At 48.8% G+C, this 22,150-nt stretch overlaps 1 protein-coding gene across 2 annotated transcripts in view; it reads right to left on the bottom strand.

The window, feature by feature from the left end:
* The window catches only part of TTLL11 (tubulin tyrosine ligase like 11), a 281,175-nt gene that overhangs the window by 165,572 nt on the left and 93,453 nt on the right, over positions 1-22,150 (bottom strand). For both annotated transcript variants that reach the window (XM_075560442.1, XM_075560441.1), the window contains exon 4: positions 5,331-5,906. In XM_075560442.1, the coding sequence (XP_075416557.1) occupies positions 5,331-5,906 (576 nt within the window). The remainder of the gene's footprint in view (positions 1-5,330; positions 5,907-22,150) is intronic.

Below are 22,150 nucleotides of genomic sequence, written 5' to 3' on the forward strand. Positions count from 1 at the left end.
GGCGGCCCACAGGTTGAGGAGGGCTGGTCTCGGCAGAGTTCACTACTGTCTCCTGTGCTCTCCTGGCATCCTGTGTACGTCCTCTCGGCACTCCTACACAAAACGGCAATTCCTGTGTCATCTTCCCCACGAGACTTACACCTCGCACAGGCAGACGCTGAGACCGATCCATCACTGCACGTGCCACACTTGGCCCTGAACTTGTCTCAGTGGACGCCCAGGAAGCGTGTTGGCTTCTAAGGAACACGTTGAAAGAGCAGAAATGCTCAAGGAGGCCTTTCTGGAAAAGGCGGGGTGTGAGCCGGGCTGAGCCTGGAGGAAGGCGTGAAAAGCAGCCAGGGTGGGAGAGGAAGGAACAGAAGGGCAGGCCTGGGAGAGCACAACCTAGGCCCAGGGCACATGGCTCAGGCCTGTCCGAGAGGGCTGTGGCCTCAGGCGGGATGCAAGGCAGCACAGTTCGAGCCTCGGGATGTAGGGATTCCAATTAAGTTTTTTAAAATGTCAGGGGTGGGGGGGGGGGGTTCTATAACTTTAAGCTGCTTACAGACAAACTTGACAGCTATTGTGACGAACAGCAAACCAAGTCATACAAGGACCGTTCTCTCAGTGGTAGGTATGGGCACCAGGTCTCCTTCATTCCTGTCTCTTGTTTGGTTTTACAGCACTCTGTGAGGTAAATACCAACATCTCTATTTGCAGAGGAGGGAAGCAAGGTGAGAAATGTTAACTTGCCAACTCACCAGGAGGGACGGGATTAGCTCAGACCCAGCGAGTCTCAGAGCAGAATGCAAGCTCTCGGCCTTCTTGTGGAGTGGCTGAAGTAGAAGGAGGGGATGAACCAGAACAAAAAAGAAATACCTTCTAATAGAAAGCGGATTTCTCCAGGTCCCTGGGGAAAAGATCATGGGCTCAGGAGAAAGTTAGACCTTGGGAAAATACAGTCCAAATAATGACATCAGGAGGGAATGTTCTCGAAAGCTGAGGTTGGAAACCTTCCCTCGGCCTGAGTATTTTTGCCACATGAATCATCCGCACCCAGATGGCCCTTCCTATTTAAGCCAGGGTCCCACTGCCGCCCTCAGCAAGACTGGCGTGAGAGAGAATATGTTGCTCAGGGCTGACTGGGCAACGGCAGGGAACAAGCCAGAATGACAGCGCAGCCACGTTCCTAAGCAACAGATTACAGGCAACCTGCCCACGGTCTGAGCAGGGCCAGCAGCTGCTCCGGGCCATCACAGTTTCCCAAGGACTGATTGTGGCTACGATTGGCAAGGGGTCACAGTCACGTGCACAAGAGAAATGTAATTTGGTGGGGGCTATAGGTGATGTGAAGAAGAAGGAGGAGGAGGAGGAGGAGAAAAGTATTATACAGTTGCAGAGCACCGACTCTGCAAATTCATTCTGTCATCTGGATCGCATTTGACTTTATCACACACCCTGAGAGGTGGTACACAAGGAAGCTCATTAACATATGCAAGATCAGGCCCTGGCGCCTCGACCTAAGGAGGGTTGGAGAGAGCGATGATACTACAGGTAGCACGATAGGGCTCTCCAAGAAGCAACGGTCGGGTTTTCCCTCTCCACCGCGGTGGAGCCCAAACAGATGGCACAACAATTCCTTTCCAAACACGTGACGCCTCGTGACCTTTGCCAAAGTGTTTCCACCCTCACCTGGGACTTCACAACGTGCCTAGAAGAGCAAGTAGGGAAGTGACTGTTGGTGATTTAGAGGTAAGGACGTTTAGGCTCATGGTGACAAAGAAACTTGCTCAAGGTTAAGACCAGCCCGTGAGGTCTTCCGGAGTTCTTACATGTGCTGGTATTCCTAGTCCCGTGCTTCTCCCCAACCCCGGGTCTGGAAGCATGTAGCTGTGGTCAAGAGATCGAAAAGTGGTCACCACGTTGGAGTTCTACTTGCTGGACAAGATCTGTCCAAACCAGTGGCTCCCTCCCTGTCTGCCCTGGCCACCTCCTGCTCCCCACAGCTTGGCTCCCTCCCTGTCTGCCTGGCCACCTCCTGCTCCCCACAGCTTGGCTCCCTCCCTGTCTGCCCTGGCTACCTCCTGCTCCCCACAGCTTGGCTCCCTGGGCCCACCCCTATGGCTACCTCAAGCAGCTTCTCTGTGGCAAGGCAAGCAGCAAAGCACCACCCTGGCCCTTCACCCGCCTGCGTCTACTGAGTCAGGATTCTGTGGCTTGGCTTTGCCTGTCAGGCTCACATGATGCCCTGGAACAGCTCCCGCCGCACCGTCCCCGGGAAGTCCTCTGGAGGCTTCCACGTTGCAACTGTCGCTTTGGAGCCAACCTTGTAGTTGCTGAGGTCAGGACCTGGCTCCACTGTCCTGTGTGTCTGCTTCTTCTTTCTGATGCCTTACAACACTCGGTCATTGAGCTGGGCATCCTGCCTGCGAGCCAACGGCCTGGGGTCCAAGTGCCCGTGGACAATCTCTGGACCCAATGACCCCCTCCTTGTACTGGTCACTGTCTGAATTTTCCTCCAAAGGGCTCGACCAGCCTGCCTGGAAATCCAGCTCTTGGGGTGGATGCCCTTGCTTTGGGCCTGTACCCTGGGAACCAGTCTTCTCTAGTAGTTCCCAACCTGTGGGTCACAAACCCTTTGGAGGTAAAACGACCCTTTCACAGAGGTCACCCAAGTCATAACAGTCGCAAAATGACAGTGATGAAGTAGCAACGAACATAATGTTATGGTTGGGGGTCTCCACCACATGAGGAACCGTATGAAAGGGTCACGGCATTAGGAAGGTTGAGCACCATTGGGTTAGCCAAATGCCCCAACCACTAATGAGGCCACCTGGCTCCTTCCTCTCTCCTCTCATCCCAGGCTGCCACTGCCTTCCTGCCACAATCTCTCGGGTAAGGGACTGCCAGCTTTCCTTAAACTGCTCCCCCAAGCCGGACAGCCAGAAAGCACCAAGTTTGTAAAGTTCAAACGTCAGTTGTGCTGATGCTGGTCCCGTGGGTGCGGTTCTCACCACAGTGTGAAGAAGGATTTCATCTCTGGGCTGCACATCTCTCCGCCTGTCCTCTCCGCTCTCAGTTCACAGGCATGCAGGCCGTGGCCGGGGTGGGGTGGGGTCTGTGGAGATGGTGACTAGCTAGCATTTGGGGACACCCGTGTGGTAGGCTGAGGTGCTAAAGTCATTATTAGCCCTGCTAAGATTAGGTGGAGACCTGGGAACAGCCCAACCATCACAGACAGAACGATGGGCCAAGAGTGCCCATCTACAGTGACATCTGATGCAGCGGGGCGTATCAACATGGACGGACCTTTGAAAATGACAGGTAATGGCAGCAGTGTGGCCAAGGACGGCATGCTTTATCACAGCATTTTGATAAAGCTCCCAAATAGCAGAACAATATATTGTTTAGGAACACGCTGGCGCATAACAAAAGTCATTCTTCGAAGGCAAAGGGTAAGTGGACAATTCGAGAGACTGTTATCTCCAGGGGTAGGTAGGGAAAGGCTCAGGAGAGAGGCACACCAACTGCAGATCTTAGTTGGGGGTGGATTTAGGACGCTGACTCCGCTACCAGCCCCATCGCTCACATAGATGCCCCCAGCATTCTTTGATCTGCCTCGACAAACTCACTTTGAAAGACTGGATGGAGAGGGTTTCAGTGATCCCTTCCTCATCATTGCCTCACAAGTACGTGATGGATCTGCCTCCTGCTGGGCTCCAGGCGCTCTAGCCATCTCCTTCTCTGACAGTCAAATGCCCGGAAGCATGCTCTCATTCAGCACTCCCCATTTCCTTGCGGCCCACACTCTGCCCAGTCTATAATCAGGCCCCGGGCCCCAGCACCCTGGTGGAGATCATGCTCACTAAGCCCCCCCACCCCACCCCCGTAAGCCCCTTGATCGGAAAACACACTGGGTGGGTCCAGCCTTGGTCTGGGTTGGCATCTCTGCAGCACTTGGCAGAGCTGGTCCCACCTGAAAGTCCCTTGGCATCTAGCTCACTCATCTGATACGCTGTCTGTGTCTGAAGCCAACTCTTCTCCATTTCTTTAGCTGCCTCTCCTTCCTGTGCCTGTCTCTGGCTTATATGGTGGTGCCACCAGGGTCTCCCTGGGCTTCTTCTCACCCTACAGCTTCTCGTGGCTTCGGTCTCCCTGGGGATGCGGATGAGTTCCAGCCTGACGCCTCGCTCTGGAGCTTGAGGCCCAGATATGTAATAGTGCACACTGTCTCCACTTGAATATCACACAGGCCCTTCAGACATACACAGGGTCCCAACTCGTAGGCCTGGCCTTCTTCCCTTAGCCTCAATCCATCCACCCAAGTGCCAGTCATCTCTGATTCTACCCCTTCCCCTTCTGCCGTCCTTCTGCTCTTGCCCGGCCCCATCCACTCACTACATCTGTCCATTCTCTCCATCTCCACCAAGACATTCTGAAGGCAAGCCAACATCCTCTGTGACTGCCTGATCTTCAACCTTATCTGAATCCATTGTCCCTCTGCCTATCGAGTTTGTTTTCTGTGACATGCAGATCTGAATATATCAGGCCCCTGCTTAAAAATCCTCCAGGGTCTCTAACTGCCCTCAGGTGCTCCATAAATTGCAACCCCATCAACCTCTCCAGCCTCATCTCTCCTGTCCCTTCACCTTTCTGCCTCAAGGCCAACCCTCCAACCACACGGAACCTCTCTCAGTTCCTTGCACATACTGTTCCCCCTGTAGTCACACATCTGTGCCCATACCTGTACCCACACACCTGCTCCTCTAACTCTTACTTCAGGTCCCAGTTAAATTCCCGCTTCTTGTGGGAGATTTTCTCTGACCACCATTCCACCCAGAAACTGTGGCCCCACAGTCTCACAGTTCCCAGGACACCTCCTATTCTAGTACCTAGCACACTTGATATTAATGGCTTCTTAAATAATTTGTCTCCTACAATAAGCTCAATGCATAAGTCAGCAAGGACTTGATTTACCAAATGCTTTCTCCTTTGCATCTCAGACAGTGCCTGGCCCCTCCTAGGCAGGTGTTAACAAATGATGAATGAGTAAATGAATGGCAGGCGGTGTGATTTACATATGTTAGTTCATTTCATTCTTATAAGGATCATTTAAGGTAGGGACTATTCGTCTCCTCTAACAGGTGAGAAAAGGGAAATACATTATCCCCAATCACACTGCTACCAAGTAGAGAGCCCGGAGCGAGACACAGGTTTAACACCCGTGCTGGCAAACGTCCCTCTTCTCCTCTGGCCATCCCATCCCCACCCCTCATGTCACATGAGTCCAGGGGGACCCCCATGGGTCCAGTCAAAGTTGGAAAGTCAGGCTCAGAACTGGCACTGGTTACCTGGAAGCACGTGGGCCCCGGCCTTCCTGCTGGGATGTCCGACTGGTAGAACACTTTGAGCTCTGGAGTCAGGGCAATGACAGTCTTGATCACCAAGGAGATGATGTCAGACCAGACCTTCTTGATGTCAACACCTTTAGAAGACAACCTACCAAGGATGCTGGAGAAAGTCCTTTTGCTGCCTGTGTTCGCACTGTCCGAATGGACAAAGTTACTGCTGTGGATGTTCAGGGAGTAGTTGGTCAGGTGCATAAAGATGTGGTGGAGATTTTTGGACGTGGGCTCCTGATATGGCTCGGTGCAAAATCTAGAGAGTCCATCTTTGGCTATATAAATCTCTAAGGGCTCTAGGGACTTGAGTAAGACATACAGACGAATATCAAACTTCAGCTTGTCGATAAGGAGAGGTTTGCAAATGTACTCCTGGACCACAGCCGGCCTGCTCTGCAGGTTGCCTGCCAGGCGGATGTCCCTGGGGTCTTTAATGAGGTAGATTCCATCACCCTGACATCCACCGTCGGGTTTCACAATAAAGGTGGGCTTCCAAGAAGGGTTGCCATCTTTCACCATGCGAACCTGGGGGAGAGAAAAAGAATGGTTAGCATGCATCCTTGTCTTGTCTGAGCCCTCCCTCCCTCCAGCATAAAGCAGGACCTTCACACAGGTTCGGTGAATGAGTGACGAACTGACCTCAGCCCGTCGGAGAACTCACTGAGTGAGCATCTTGCACGGAAGTAATGCTGGATGCGGCTCTGACACAGAGACACAGAATGGTCCTCAACCTTGCTCCCCAGAAGGGATAGATGGAGCGTGGAGAAGCTTGTGGTCACCAGGCCCAGGTTCAGATCCCATTTAGACACTGACAAGCTCTCGTCTCGAGCAGGCCATTTCATTAGTAAGAATAATCAGTCCCATTTGTGAGGCACTTTATAGAAGTTCCCTCATCTACTCCTCATGGAGAACACGACTGTGCCCTTTTTTATAACACTGGAAACGAAGCAGGTACAGGTCATTGCTAACTGCATCGGTGGGGGAGCCAGACTTCTTGGGTTCCAATCCTGTCCCTTCTCCCCATTGTGTGACCTTGAGCAAATCCCCCACGTTCTCGGAGCCTGCGTCATCTTTAGAACGGGAGTCTTCACAGCGCCTGCCTCCTAAGAGTGTTCTGAGGCTCTGAGGATTACGTGAGAGAATAAATGCAAGGAGGGCGGGGGGCACACAGAAAGGCAGGCATCAAGGCCAGTTACTACTGAGGTGACAAGATAAAATAACTCGCCCGCTAAGTGAAGGCAGATTTGGAACCGGAATCTAGAGCCTCGCCTCACGCTGTCCTCTCTAAGCCGCCATGGCTCCGTGTCTACGTTTTTAAATGGGGGATCTAAGAACCTACCCTCGTGATCGTCTGTCCCGCAGGGGTGCTATGAGTAGGAAGTGGGTGAGCAGCAGTGGGTTTGGTTTACAGGGATCCTTAGGGTAGATGGTCACCAGGCTATACCCTTACCCATCAGCCGTCACATGCAAGGTCTGCATGAAAGGCTTACTGTGTGTGAGGTGCTGCTTATGTCCTCTCATGTACAGGTCGTTCCCCCATGACGACATATTTGCACCATGAGCCTTTGAAGGTGATGTGATTTGGCAGAGAGGTCAAATGTCGGGCTGCAAACCACAAAGCCAGCAGTCTGAAATCACCAGCTGGATCTACAGGAGGAAGGCTTTCCCCTCCTGCACAGAGATACAGTCGTGGAAAGACTCAAGGACCTATGAGTCAGAGTTGACTCAAAAGTAGTGCTTTTAGCATTAATAGTCTGAATAAATATGTTAAAACATATTTCTAAGTTTATATGTAGTGTTTCTAAACCCAAAGACAAATAAAGATCAGATATACACGGATGATAAAAAGCAACAATAATGAAAACTAAAGAAGAAGAACCACCTACCCTCACGGAGTTGCTGTGAGCAATAAATACACAAACACGTGCACAGGGTCAAGTGTTAGGTCTATAACCCACCACCATCGCCATCGAGTCCACGCCGACGCCCGTGACCCTCCCCGGGGTTCTCAGAGGCTCTACCTCTTGGTGGGAGCAGGCCCTCTCATCATGCCCGAGGAGCAGCTGGTGGGTTTGAACAGCCAACCTTGTGGCTAGCAGCCCAATGCTTACCGGAGAGCGCTACTAGAGCTCTTTAAAAGTGGAGCTAGTGCCCAGAAAAGGGTAGCTTGTATAGTGTCCATCACGGAAGAAGTTCATCCCATCCTTCCAGTTGGCTGAAATCGTGTTTTTAAAAACTGGATTCTGTCATTCGCCATGTTTGCTCTCCTCCCAGCTTCTGGTCACTGGGCCATGTACATAATTATTGGGCACTTGACAGTCCAGACGGCCGGTCTGGAGCTAGGGGTCTGCATAATGCATGCACTCCTCCTTCCTTCCGCAGCCATCGGACCCTTGGAGCAGCTCTGGAGAAGGGATGAGCTGCCCCGGCAGAGAAGGAGGTTTTCCGTGCGGGAGAGGAGCGGAAGGGAGTGGAAGGGTGGATTAGAAAGAGGGGCAGCCCTCCACAGCTGCCAGGACCTGGCTTTCCGTTCTTGCCTCCGTAATTCAGAGCAGTGCCCCGGCAGCCGGGCGACGCGGTGTGTCCCTGTGCGTGACTCACCTCTGCCCTGCCCCTTTGCTGTGTGAGCCCAACCCAGGACACCTGCAGTCCGGTGTTACTTATCTCTTTGGCCAGCCTATATGTCTAAGTGAAGCTTTTGCCAATTCCTTGAGCACTATCGGTTACTCTGGGCTTGTAAGAGATCTTTAACAATGGAGAAACACTTAAAGCCTTAATAATGGTCCACATCAATTGTTTTCCCCTTGTCAGCAGGCCTCCAGAATGAAACTTCACAAGAGATCGATGAAAGCTTTCCTGGGCCCTCCACCACCGAGCCTTTCTTGTAACTGTGACCTTGACATCTATCTAGTTATTTAATATTCATCCGAAGCCTACATATGCTTGGCACCTTACAGTAAATATAAGCATGCTAGACAAATGGCAGTTATGGATCAGGAAGTAGAAAATGTCAAGCTGGCCCCTGTTGGGCAGTTTTTCCTCTCTGGAAAGCCTTTTGCTATGCTGAAGATATTAACAGTTCAATATATTATTGGGAGCAATGTTTCCGCCTTTGAATTCAGTGTATATGCCTTAAATAAATTAAACTACATGGTCGATGGACTCTGCCATTCATTGCATTACCGAATATTTCTTCTCCTCTTTGCCAGAGAAGTGTCGTACAAGTCGAGATTATTAATACTAACAGAATCATTGGATTTTGAGAACTGGAAGGATCCTCAGAGATCAACATAGTCCAATCCTCTCATAAGTCAAATGGAGAAGCGAGGCTTAGAGAGGCGATGTGCTTTGCCTTGGGCCCCATAACCGATGGGAGGGTGGTTAGGAAGAGACTCGAGGTCCCTGATTCCATTTCAAGTTCACGGCGCCATTTTTTACCTCGGATGAGATAAATGTGAAGGCCTCTCTATCTTGATGAGTCCAGAACATACTGTCTTGAAACAGTGGGCAGTAGGGGGGTCTGAGCTGCAGCCTCACATGAAAGGTCGGCTCTGAGTGTGGCCCGCGCATACCAGTAGCCATAGAAACTTGACTCTCCCAGGACCACCCAGCTCCAGATCTTGGGTCTGCATACCTGGCTTGGTCAAAGACAAGTTTCTTCTACGAGAAAACAGCAAAACTGTTCAGAATATGTTCCCCGAAGCCAACCAACCCCTCTGCGACTACTTCTCCTTTGGAAAGGGAGCGAGCGCTTCCAGAATTCATGCTTATGGCAACCGCCTCTGAAGTGTCACTCAAGAGGGGTCCACTGCCCCCGTTACTGAAGTTTCTAGTGCACAGTTCTGCCCAAGGTGTCCCCCATCAAAGTACAGTCAGTGTGCCTGGGCTCCCCACCCCCAGATCCGGATGTGAGAGATTGAATAGGAGGCCCGGGCATGTGAAGGTTGGACTGAGCATCACAGGTGGTTCTGATGTGTCCTCTGTTTGAGAATCATCGGTCTGACGCAAAGGCAATGCATGTTCAATCTGGGACTGACGTGGTGAATGAAGTTTTGTGCGTGGGCATTAGTCTGTATTTGAGGAAGACTTTTGTTGAGCTGATGATATATCCAGTTTTAGCCAGAACCGCTGTTGGACATGAAATCCATTACCTCGTCACTGTCGGCTGAGAGAGATACAAAAAAAGATACGGAAGCCTGATTGCTCGGCATTCTTCCAGCCTCTTGGAAATTTGTTGTGTCTTTTACTGCCCCCTCGTGGCATAGTTAGGGCATGAGCACAAGAAATTCACCCTGCTCAAAATTCCAACACTCCTTTACAGGAAGACTAAAGGACTCTGGTGGCTTAGTGGTTGTGTGTCAGGCTGCTAACCAAGTCCAAGGTCAGTCAGCAGTTCCAACCCACCAGCCACCCCATGGGAGAAAGACGAGGCTTTCTACTCCTGTAGAGATTTACAGTCTTGGAAACCCACTGGGGCCCTTCTGCCTTATACGACTGGGTGGCGATTCGGACTCTGTGGCAGTGAGTGTACAGGAAGACACGCTATTAAGACATGATAAATGGTCTTAAAAGAGCTTTCTGTGTGGTACTGTGAAGGGAAGATCATACCCTGTTGGGTTCACATCTAAATCAGGCTCAGTTTTCCTGTCCATGTGAAATGCATCGCAAGACTCCTCCCCACTCTGCTGAGCAGCCACCAGTGGGTTTCCTCTTCCGAGATGCACAAAATATATGGCTGATATCAATAGAAACGCCTGGGAAGATTGGGGACACCCATTCTTTTTTAAAATCATTTTACTGGGGGCTCGTACAATTCTTATCACAATTCATACATACATTCATTGTGTCAAGCACCTTTGTACATTTGTTGCCATCATTCCTAAAACATTTGCCTTCTACTTGAGCCCTTAATATTGGCTCCTCATTATTCCCCCTCCCTACCCATTCCCTCCTCCCTCATGAACCCTTCATAACTACACTGTCCAACGTTTCCCCTCGCCCACTTCTCCGTTGTCCATCCCTCAGAGGGGAGGTTATACGTACATTCTTGTCATTGGTTCCCCCTTTCCACCCCACCCTCCCTCCACTCTCCAGGCATCAGCACTCTCCCCACTGGTCCTGAAGGGGTCATCTGTCCTGGATTCCCTGTGTTTCCAGTTGCCATCTGTACCAATGTACATCCTCTGGTCTAGCAAGATTTGTAAGGTAGAATTGGGATCATGATAGTAGGGGGGGGGCATTTAAGAACTAGAGGAAAGTTATATGTTTCATCATTTCTACCTGTACCCTCACTGGCTCATCTCCTCCCCACAACCCTTCAGTAAGGGGTGGGGGACACCCATTCTTTACCTTTTTGTTGGTGTTATTTTCCATTAGGAATATATATATCACCAACAGACTACAGCAAGTGTCTTTAAACACCTATATTTTCAAAGAAACTATTTTTTTAAAAAGAAACTGCCGTGAAGTCTATTTCAACTCATAGCGACCCTCCAGGACAGCGTGGACCTACACTGGCGCTGTAGGTTTCCAACACTGTCACTCTTGATGGGAGTAGAAAGCCTTGTCTTTCTCTCTCGGAGCAGCTGGTGGTTTTGAACCGCTGAGCTTGCGATCGATAGCCCAACACATAACTACACCACCATCAGGGATCCTCAAGTTTTAGAAAGAGAGTGGAATTGAAAGAAAAAAAACCAGACAACCTGGATTCTAGCCCCAATGTAGTGAGGTGGTTTCTGACGGGGTGACCCTGAGAAGTCCCCTAATGCTCTGTGCCTTGTGGTGCTGTCCTATAAAATACAGGAGTCGGACACAGGGGTCCCTGGTGGTAGCCAACTATCAAACCTTGCACAGTGATTCATCACAGCTGAAGGATGGGTTACAAGCATGCAAGTGACATGCATCATGGGAAGGTCCACCCTAGCCGGGGGCAGGGGGACTGGTGAGAGGGTAGATTTGGGCTGGAGATTTATACAGCACTTGGGAAAGTTGGCTGGGCCTTTTGAAGAAGCCAGCGAAAATATTTTGAAAGAAATTCTGCACCTGGAATGGCAAGCCCCAACATAGGATCAGCAGCGAGGAGCTGAAGAAATGCTGCTTCCGCAATCCCAGGGCAGTCAGTCATTGACAGACGCCCTTCGTCGCACTGGCGGATTTGCATCCATGTTTGGGGACCACAACCTTGATGTGACAGGTCCCAGTTGGAAATTTTCAGCAGAAGTACACCTCTGGTTAGGCTAACTGGATGTCACCAAGTTGTCTGTGGACAGGGTGCAGAGACCAGCCCCCTCGAGCCTCAGGGGCTGAGCAGGCACCAGGGGCAGATGTCTGCATCCGGCTTGCAAGGCAATTTCTGAGTCCTTTAGAAATGAAGGGACCCTGTGGCATAACAGTTGCACATTGGGCTGCTAACTGCAAGGTCAGCTGTTCAAAACCAACAGTCTCTCCATGGGAGAAAGGCAGGGCTTTCTACTCCTGTAAAGAGTTACAGTCTCGTAAACACACAGAGGCAGCACTACCCAGTCCTTATCGAGTCCTTAGAGGGCACTGAGTGGGCATTGATGCATGACAGCGAGTTTGGCTTTTAAAATTGAGCCAGGGTGCAGTCAGGTTGCCAAGTGCCAGTCATGAAGGACAACGAAGCCCCGTCAAAAGGCAGTGAGGAGCAAGGTGCTGGCAGGCAGCCCCCGTGGTGGGAGAACCGCTACTCACTCCCACGTCTAGAAAAGCAAAGGGGGCGGAGTGAAGAAGAGACAGTCTCACTAGTGAGATTAGCAAGGGCTAGACAACAACCACCACCACACCAACCCAGAAGCTCCGCTGACTGGGTACTCATTCTGGCCCAGGCACGGTTCCGAAGGGGATGGCATTTCATCCTCACCCCAGGGAGGAGCACTTGGGGCGTGAGACCGAGCCTGAGAGCGAAGGCCTCAGATATCATTTCAGGCATCCGGACAATGTCCTGAAGTGATGGGGTGCGGGTAAGATTCGGCAACTAAATGATCTTGGTGCTGTAGAAAGACCTCTCTCGGTGCAGCGCAGAAAATGGACTAGATGGAGCAAAGTGTGGGCAGAGAGCGAGTCTGAACTGAAGCACTCGGGGGGCTGGAAGGAAGGAGGGAGGTGTAATGGGCAGATCTGGGCAGCCAGGTGAAGGAGGCAGGTGGCCCCAGGACTACCACCACATGGGGCATGGGGGAGCTATTGTAGGAAATGTGGGAGAACTGGTTTGGGAGGTGGGGGGAGTGCTGAACCACCTCGAGAAGCAAGCAGTTGGAAGGAGTCTCTCCTCATTTAGAAATGTAGGTCTGGAGTAGATGTGGAGTCAGTCCCCCCACATGAATCTGAAGCCCTTACACTGCCCAGGAGCACACAGAGGGCAGCCTCCACGAGAGATGGGCAGGCAAGAGCACTGGGTGCTTTGTATTTGATCTGTGGGTAACTGATGAATTTCCAACTGGACAAAGAGAGGCCTGGCCTCCGTATCACTCCAGTACCTATGTGGAGGGCGGCGTGGAAAGAGTGAGACTGGACACAGGGAGGGGAGGGGCTATCAAAGTAGACCAAAGAGCAGAGCTGAGCCAAGGGCAGTGGGGCTGAAACAGCCGGGGGGAAGGAGACAAGAGGTGAAATCAGGGGCTTTGGGTGACAGAACGGATGTGAAGAATGGGAGAGGAGGAAGGAGTCATGGATAATGTCAGTCTGAGCCTAGGGCAACTGGGTAGCTGATGCTCTCTCTGTCACTGTTGACAGGAGTAGAAAGCCCAGTCTTTCTCCCTCGGAGCTGCTGTGGATTTTGAACTGCCCACTATGTGATTCGCAGCCTGCTGCATAACCACTACACTACCAGAGCTCCTGGGTAGAATTTTAGGTTTCAAGAGTCTAGGAAAAGGAGCAAATATGGAAAGGGGAAGATGAATTCATTTCATTCAAATCAGTATTTATTGAGCAAATCTAGCCACAGGACTGGTTTCAGGTGTCATCGACCAAGTCTTCAAGTCCCTGTGGTGCACTGGAGCGAGACTCGAATATCTCAGAAAGGTGAGTAATTTTGATTATACTCTTTTCCCCCCAATCCTACAGGGGTGGGGGATCACACGGTAGGGGCAGTACTAAGATATTATCCTGAAAATGAGGAAGTGGATCCAAACAAACCTATCTTATAGATAAGAATACTACCTGCCACTGCAAGGCAAGTGCCCTTACCACTCCCTGGCTTGGGAAGTGTTTCATTAAAAAAGAAGAAAATCCTCTTTGTTTGATCACTGATAGGTAGTCTAGGTTTACCACTTTAAAGAAAAAGCATCTGGTCTTGCTCTGCCTTGTTTTTGTGCATGTTATTATCTCTGCAGTTCTGTCTAAATAGGCTGGAAGAACAATCTGGAGGAGAAAACAATGGGACCGACAGTTCCGGAGGGACATGGGAGAGGAGGAGGTGGGGGTAAAGGAAGTGGGGTTAACAAACCCAGGGACAAGGGAACAAGTGATCGAAATCGGCGGTGAGGAGGGTATAGGAGGCCTGGTAGGGCGTGCTCAAGGGTAATGTAACTGAGAAGAATTACTGAAACCCAAATAAAAGCTGAGCATGATAGTGGAACAAGAGGAAAGTAAAAGAAAATAAAAGAAAGAGCTAGGAGGCAAAGGGCATTTATAGAGGTCTAAATAAAGGCATGTGCATATGTAAATATATTTATATATGAGGATAGGAAATAGATTTATGTGCATATATTTATAGGTTTAGTATTAAGGTAGCAGATGGACATTGAGCCTCTATTCAAGTACTCCCTCAATGCAAGAATACTTTGTTCTATTAATCTGGCATTCCATGAAGCTCAGCTTCCTGAAGACAAAATGGGTGCATAAGCAAATGTGGTGAAGAAAGCTGATGGTGCCTGACTATCAAAAGATATAGCGTCTGGGTTCTTAAAGGCTTGAAGGTAAACAAACGGCCATCTAAGCTGAGAAGCAACAAAGCCCACATGGAAAAAGCACACCAGCCTGTGTGACCACGAGGTGCCGAAGGGATCGGTTATCAGGCATTAAAGAACAAAAAATCATATCATTGTGAATGACAAGGAGTGTATATTGGGGACCCAAAGCCCATCTATAGGCACCTGGACATCCCCTTACAGAAGGGTCAGGGGAGGAGACGAGCCAGTCAGGGTGCAGTGTAGCAACGATGAAACATACAACTTTCCTCGAGTTCCCAAATGCTTCCTTCCCACCCACTATCATGATCCCAATCCTACCTTACAAATTTGGCTAAACCAGAAGATGTACACTGGTACAGATAGGAACTGGAAACACAGGGAATCCAAGACGGATGATCCCTTCAGGACCAGTGGTGAGAATGGTGATACTGGGAGGGTGGAGTGAGGGTGGGGTAGAGATGGGGAACTGATGATAAGGATCTACATATAACCTCCTCCCTGGGGGACAGACAATAGAAAAATGGGTGAAGGGAGACGTCGAGAGAGTGTAAGGTATTACAAAATAATAATTATCAAGGGTTCATGAGGGAGGGAGAAGGGGAAGGAAGGGGGAAATGAGGATCTGATGCCAGGGGTTTACGTGGAGAGCAAATGTTTTTAGAATGATGAGGGTAACAAATGTACAAATGTGCTTGACACAATGGATGGATGTATGGATTGTGATAAGAGTTGTGTGAGTCCCCAGAAAGAAAAAGCATCAATCACCCCAATTGGTTGAAGCTGACCATTCACATGCACACTCCATGCATGGCTTGAAAGACCCAATTTTCTTCATAGGGCAGCTGCCCTCCACTCTGGACCCTCTCCCGTGGCCCTGTACTTTCCATCTGCTGTCCTAATCCTCATGCCAGCCCCTAATAGCCCCTCTGCCCATCTCTTACACATCATCTAGGGCCCAGTCCAAATGTTCCCTCTGAGCATAATTTCCTGTCCAGTCAGAGATCCCTCTCGCCCACTCGACTCCCAGAGCTGTGCCATCTCTCCTGTTCCCGCATTCGTCCAGCGCATTGCACTGTAACTACGTGTGTGACTCTCAGCGTAGCATTACAGTTGAGTCTGTCAGGGAGGCTACGAGCACGGACTCTGTACATGGCTGTCACTAGCGCAGCACTGCTGCCTTCTAGCTGTGTCCCCAAGTGGATCCCGACACATATTGATTGACCTGACTCACATCGACCCGAGAGAACACAGTAGACCTGCTCCTCAGGGTTTCTGAGCCTGTAAGTCTCTACAGGAGCAGATGGTCTTGACTTTCTCCTGTCTCGTAGCTAGCAGCCCGACCCTTCAGCCACTGTCCCACAAGGGCTTCTAGGCTGGGACAAGTGTCCCCCGGCAGCGTCTTCCCACTCAGGGCCTCAACTTGCTCGTCTGGAAAATAAGGCTAACACTGCCGCCTCTGCCCTAGGGTTGCTCTGGGGGTTACATAAGCTAATGCAGGTGAAGGGCTGTGGCCAATGTGATGGCCTTTCCCACTGGACCATGTCCTCCTTAAGGATGAACGCCACACTTGATTCATTTCGGTCACTGTTCCCAATATCTAGCAGAGTTCAGTGCTCAATACTTGCTGAAATGAAATTATTAGGAAGATTGATTACGACAGTAATCAATTTGTGAACCTCAGAAACATTAGTTAATAGAACTATCTAGTTTATAGATTGCCAGATAAATACATACACACAACCTTCAATTCACAGTGACCCTCTATAGGGTTTCCGAGAGTTCAAATCGTTACAGGAGCAGACAGTCTCCTCTTTCTACTGTAGAGCAACTGGTGGCTAGTGGGTTTGAACCACTTCTTTTGTGGTTAGCAGCCCACAGCTTATCCCACAGTGCTACCAGGGAGACAGACAGACAGATAGATAGGTGTGGCAGTTGCATAATCTCCTGTCAACTTGTGAAGGGGTGGAGTCTAGCCTGTCAGGTCATAGCTTGATGATCTCATTTTGAGGCCCAAAGTAGATAAATACCTCACTGGAGGCCAGATGCACATTCTGCTACACATTCCTGTTGACAAGCAAGATGGAGCAATGCTGATGGAGTCAGAGCCCTGGAGCTGGAGGAGCCACATGGAGACCCACATCAGTGCTGAGATGCTTCCACCACTACTGGATTCACAAGACTTTCCACCCACTGGCCTATGATCTTCCTGCATTTGGTGTCATTGCATGTGCTGAGTGAGTCTGAAGAGGACTTTATAGACTGGTATCGGACATATGGGCTAACATTGGACTTATGGACTTGATCTGGACTGGGCTGGGATGTTTTCTCAATATATAATTGCTTTTTTATATAACGCTCTTTCTTATACACATATGAGTGTCTATGAATTTTTTTCTTTAGTCAACCCAGACTAATACAGTGAGCGAGTGGATGGACAGACAGATTGAGATATTAATGAATAAAAAAGACAAAACTCATTAAAATTTCTTATTAATGAGTAAGAAAATGGAAAACTACCATTTGTGAGCTATTATTATATTATATGGGGAGTTATTATTATATGTATTACCTGCTACCTACATACAGTCACGATCTGTTGAGTCAGTCCTCACCACAAACCTACAAAAGAAGTGGAATCTCAGAGAGGAGATGTCCCAGGGCCAAAGACACGCAGCTAAGAAGCAGTCAAGTTATGCTTTGAAACTAAACAGATCGGTTTTTACTAGCATTTATGCTTTTCCACCATGTTCTTTGCAAAAACTCAGGGCAGTTGACATGGAGGAACTTTCATAAGCAAATGAAGCAGTACGGTGCAGAATACAAAGCTACCATCCAGCAGATCAGGCTCAGTTGGCTTTAACTGGGACCTAGAAGGGTCATTAGGGATCTCTGCAGATGGCCACAGGGATGGTTTTCTCCCCAAAGAGCTCTCCTCTCTGTACTGGGCGGCCATGCAGCCCCACAACCGGTCTCTCTCTCTCTCTCTTTCTCTCGGCCCTCTTGAGGCCTGAAAGTAATTCATGCTCTCTCTCTCTCTCTCTCTCTCTCTCTCTCTCTCTCTCTCTCTCTCTCTCTCTCTCTCTCTCTCTCTGCCCTCTGGGGGCCTGAAAGTAATATTCTCTCTCTCTCTCTCTCTCTCTCTCTCTCTCTCTCTCTCTCTCTCTCTCTCTCTCTCTCTCACACACACACACACACACACACACACACAAACTCTCTCTCTCTCTCTCTCTCATAAACAAACACAAAACGAGGCTAAGGGGATGAAGCATTTGCTCACAGCCGCACAGTTGGAACGGAAAGGTGAGGCGCCTCCAGCCCCGCATTCTTTCATAGTTAACTCAGGTATCTGAAGAGAGCTTTCAGAAGAGAACTTGGGAAGACAAGTACTCTTTCCTCACATGATGGGGTTTGAGATCTCATCTCATGTAGTCTTCAGATGGCCATCCTGCAGAGAAGGAAACAACTGCTGCACAGAGCGTAAAGGAAGCCACCTGGGGTCACACAGCCAGCCAAATTCCTTTTCTCTGGTGCATGCTCTCTGCTCCCAACCCCCCCACCCCCCCACCTCCGGCCCCTACTACTAGCACCGTAGTAGCCACTCCGGGGAGCAGGTGCGTTGATTATGACAAATTAGGAGCCTCTCCCTGGGTTCTACTCCACACCCAGCCTATTGTCAACGCAATGGAACAGATTCTGATTTTTGTCAGCAGCAACTTTAAGGGTGCCATAATCTATCCATCACTAGGAAGCAGTTAAAAAGCCACTCTAGGGCAGGGAATGTATGGATGTGCATTATACAATTGATGTATGTATATGTATGGATTGTGATAAGAGTTGTATGAGTCCCTAATAAAATGTAAAAAAAGAAAAGAGGAGAAAAAAAAGAATGATTAGGGCAAAGAATGTACAGATGTACTTTATACAATTGATGTATGTATATGTATGGACTGTGATAAGAGTTGTATGAATTGTTTTTTTTTTAAAAAAAGCCACTCTAGAACACACCTGGGACTATGAAACGTGCTTAATAGGAAGGAACCAGAGTGCCCATTATGGGTCTCCCATCAGAGCTGCGGGCACAGAGCCTACTGGATGGTGGACTTACCAATGAGGCATCTAGGCCTCCCCCCAAGGCCCCCACAGATGCAGGCCCAGCCAGTCCTCGGCCATTGCTTAACAAGTGCCTTTAAAAGCCAGCTTTTTCTACCTAAGAAGGTATCCTAAGGGCCTTGAGCGATCCCTGAACACCTGGGGCCCCCAAGCTGCAGCCTCCCTACTGCCATCCCCTGCACCAAGTTCAGCCCTCTGAATGTCTGTGGGAGACACTACAGCAGACTCCATCCAGAGCATGGGCTTGGGAGTCGGGCAGACCTAGGTCCAAATCTCAGCTCTGTCATTTGCTAGCTGTGTGACCCTAGCCAAGCTCCTGAACCCGCCTGAAAAACAGGATGATAATGCTTCGTTCCTAAGCTGCTGTGAGAACTAAATGATAGCTTGCACTTGCACTTATTACACCAAATCCACAGCCTTCATAGTGCTATGTCTTACATGATCACCGTGATTCTCATTAGTCTACCGTGGTTTCCTGATAGTCACCCAGATTCTCTGTTGAGACTCATAGCCAACCTACCTGCCTAGACCATCCCACCTGTGTTGTCCCCTTAGTAACTTAGACCTGCCTCTTGCCCCCAGCCATCTCCTGGGCCCCCTAGGATGTCACCCAAGGACAGTGTCAGCTTCTCATTTCCCACACTCTTTTGGGCCACCCCACAGACCGATTTGCCTCCCTGGCCTTAAACTTCTTCTGCTTCTTTGCTGCTGCTGCCGCTTCCACTTCCTCCTCTTCCTCCTCCTCCTCTCTTCTCCTGCTTCCTCCTCACTGCCGGTTACTGAGCTCTCACAGGTATTACTCTGGATCCCACCCAGGACATAGCACTTGATTGCTGAGTCAGCATCCCTTCCGGCTACAATCGTTTTTCCAATAGTGAGGGTTTTTCAGCTAATTAACTGGCTAAATAATCTTTAGCTTGCTTCCAAATGTATACAACTACATTATAATCAAGAATGCTTCCAGTCACTGGCCCTAGTTTTTCCTTCTTCCCCAAACCACAATCCTTATGTTTCTTACATTCTGTCCATTACATTGAACTTCTCTTTTTTAAATGCAAGACTATAAAGGTCATATTTTTGCCAAACCAGCCCTCCAGCCCACTGCTCTTTTGGCAGCATTGATCAGTGCCAGGCTTTAGGCTGGACATATTAATGGGTGTACATGAGATCGACTCCTACCACAAACAGCATTCTTATTTTCATACTTGGCTACTACAGGGTTTGTTTTCTCTAAGCTAAAATTTTCCATAAAAGTGCCCAAGTTGAATGGCCACCTGAAGACTGTGGGAGTGGCAGTCATTGGCCTTGGTGGTACTCCTGGCTTGGTGGGTGTCCGGGGAAAGGGGACCCAGAACCACTATATAGTTAGTATCTCAGTGCTCCCTTTGCATTAATATGACAGGTATTAATCTGATAGGCCAGGATCTGCCCCCAATCAAACAGAGCTCAATCAATTCAGACATCAATATGTTTAAAGCAACAACTCATGGACTGCAGCTTGCAGTTGGAGTATACGCTCATAAACTCCTCATATTAAATTCTATGCCATTACATAAATTACCAATCTTATCAATATAATTACCTTATACCCCAAGGGGATGGTTGACAATGTTTATCTTTTTTGTTTTGTTTTTAGTTGTTGTTTTTCTTGTTGGTCTTGTTTTTGTCAGATGACCGCCAAAATAAACCAGAGTCGTGCATAACCTGTGGACTAGCAGATGGGTTCTGGGCTCCCACTTGATTCTAGCCCCGCTCCAGGAACAATTAGTTCTTATAACAAGGCCCTGCTCGATACACACCTGCATGTGAGGAGATCCCTGAATATAAGGGCAAAGTGTGGTGAAGAAAGCAGATGGTGCCCAGCTATCAATCAGAATACTGTCTGGGATCTTAAAGACTTGTATTCAAATAAGTAGCCATCTACGTGAGGGTCAACTAAGTCCACATCAAAGGAGCACACTGGCCGGTGTGATCCAAGGATAACAAGAACAAAATATAAAAGGAAAAGTATCAGAGCTTAAATTGGGAGCACCCAATTTGTAGAGGGCTATGGAAGACAGTGGGAGCCGGAAATGCATCAGACGAAGCCTCTGGCAGCAGATCCCATCTGGTCACAGGCAAGGGGTTCGAACAGCCTTACTATCAGACAGGGATTATTAGAAACTTGATTATGGGGCATAGAATCATGGTAGAATGTGATACTTGGTCAGCTGACCTCCCTCTTGACCCAACCTGAATTTGTTCCAGGCTTAACTACTTCTTACTTGTTCCAAGACAGACATTTCTTTTCTGGCTTTTAAAACATTGTTGGTAGTCTTTTTTGTCTTACTCTTTATTTTAATTTTTTTCTTTCTTTAAAAAAATCATTTTATTGAGGACTCATACAACTCTTATTACAATCCATACACACATCCACTGTGTCAAGCACATTTGTACATTTGTTACCATTATCATTTTCTTTCTACTTGAGCCCTTGGTATCAGCTCCTTATTTTTCTCTCCCTCCCTCCCTCCCCCACCCTCCCTCCCTCATAAACCCTTGATAATTTATAAATTACTATTATTATTTCATTTCTTACACTGATTGATGTCTCCCTCCATCCACTTTTTGGTTGCCTGGCACCCTTGGGGGGGTGGTATATGGAGATCATTGTGATTGGTTCCCCTTTCTCCCCCTACCTTCCCCTTACCCTCCTGGTATCGCTACTCTCAATATGGGTCCTGAGGGGTTTATAGCTCCTGGTTCTGTTTCATCTTGTTTTTGTTTTCACTGTTAGGTATTTGTATACTGGAGGTTTTCCGGTTTATAAAACACAGAAGGAGTGGGTGCATAGAGATAATAAGTGATGCAATGGTTTACTGGTGACAGAGAGTATCGAGGGTGAGGGGATTTGGGGAGCAAACAATGAATGTGGGAGGGAAGGGAGTACTAGAACCAATTGTGATGGTGTATCTACAACTCTTCTGAAAAGCGACTTAACTATGGGAGTGTGTGATATATGAATTTCATATCAAGAAAACTACTGAAAAAAGGAAAAGAAAGAAACGAGACCTGACCAATGGTTACCATGGGTGTTAAGGAGGAAGAGTTTTTCCTTAGGGGCCATGGAGTTTAGGTTAATGGTGGTGGAGAAGCGTAACAAGAATATAATCAATGACGCTGAGTTATGCAGGTAGAAGCTGCTGAACTGGAGAATGTTTTGTTGTGTGTATTTTTTCCACAACTAAAAAATTACACTAATAACAATGAGCATAAGGAAGAAGAGAATGGTCTAAAATTGATTGTGGTGATGATTGTATACAACTCTTCTTGATCTGATTGAACTATTGAATTGTACAATATGTGAGTGAGGTGCCAATAAAAAGTAAGTGGCCAAGTTAACAAAACTGTTAGCTCCTTGCTTTCATTAGGGGCTATCAAGCCAGTTTTGGGCTCATGGCAACCCGTGTGGCAGAGTAGAACTGCTCCAAAGGGTTTTCTTGGCTGGCTTCTTCAAGGAAGCGAGTCCCAGATCTTTCTCCCGTAAGGCCACTGTGTGGTTTTGAACCGCAGACCTTTCAGTCAGCAGTTGAACACTTAGCCATCATGCCAAGAGGGCTCCTTGTTAGCTCCACAAAGGCAGAGGAAATCCCTCCATCCATGGATCCACTGCCTGCCCCTCTCAGTCTCCACCCAGCACAGAAAGAGCTCTCCCTGGAGCGAAGCTTGCAAGTGCTTGTCGGGACCCAG

This window comes from Tenrec ecaudatus, chromosome 10 (assembly GCF_050624435.1).
Source record: "Tenrec ecaudatus isolate mTenEca1 chromosome 10, mTenEca1.hap1, whole genome shotgun sequence".
Lineage (NCBI taxonomy): Eukaryota > Metazoa > Chordata > Mammalia > Afrosoricida > Tenrecidae > Tenrec > Tenrec ecaudatus.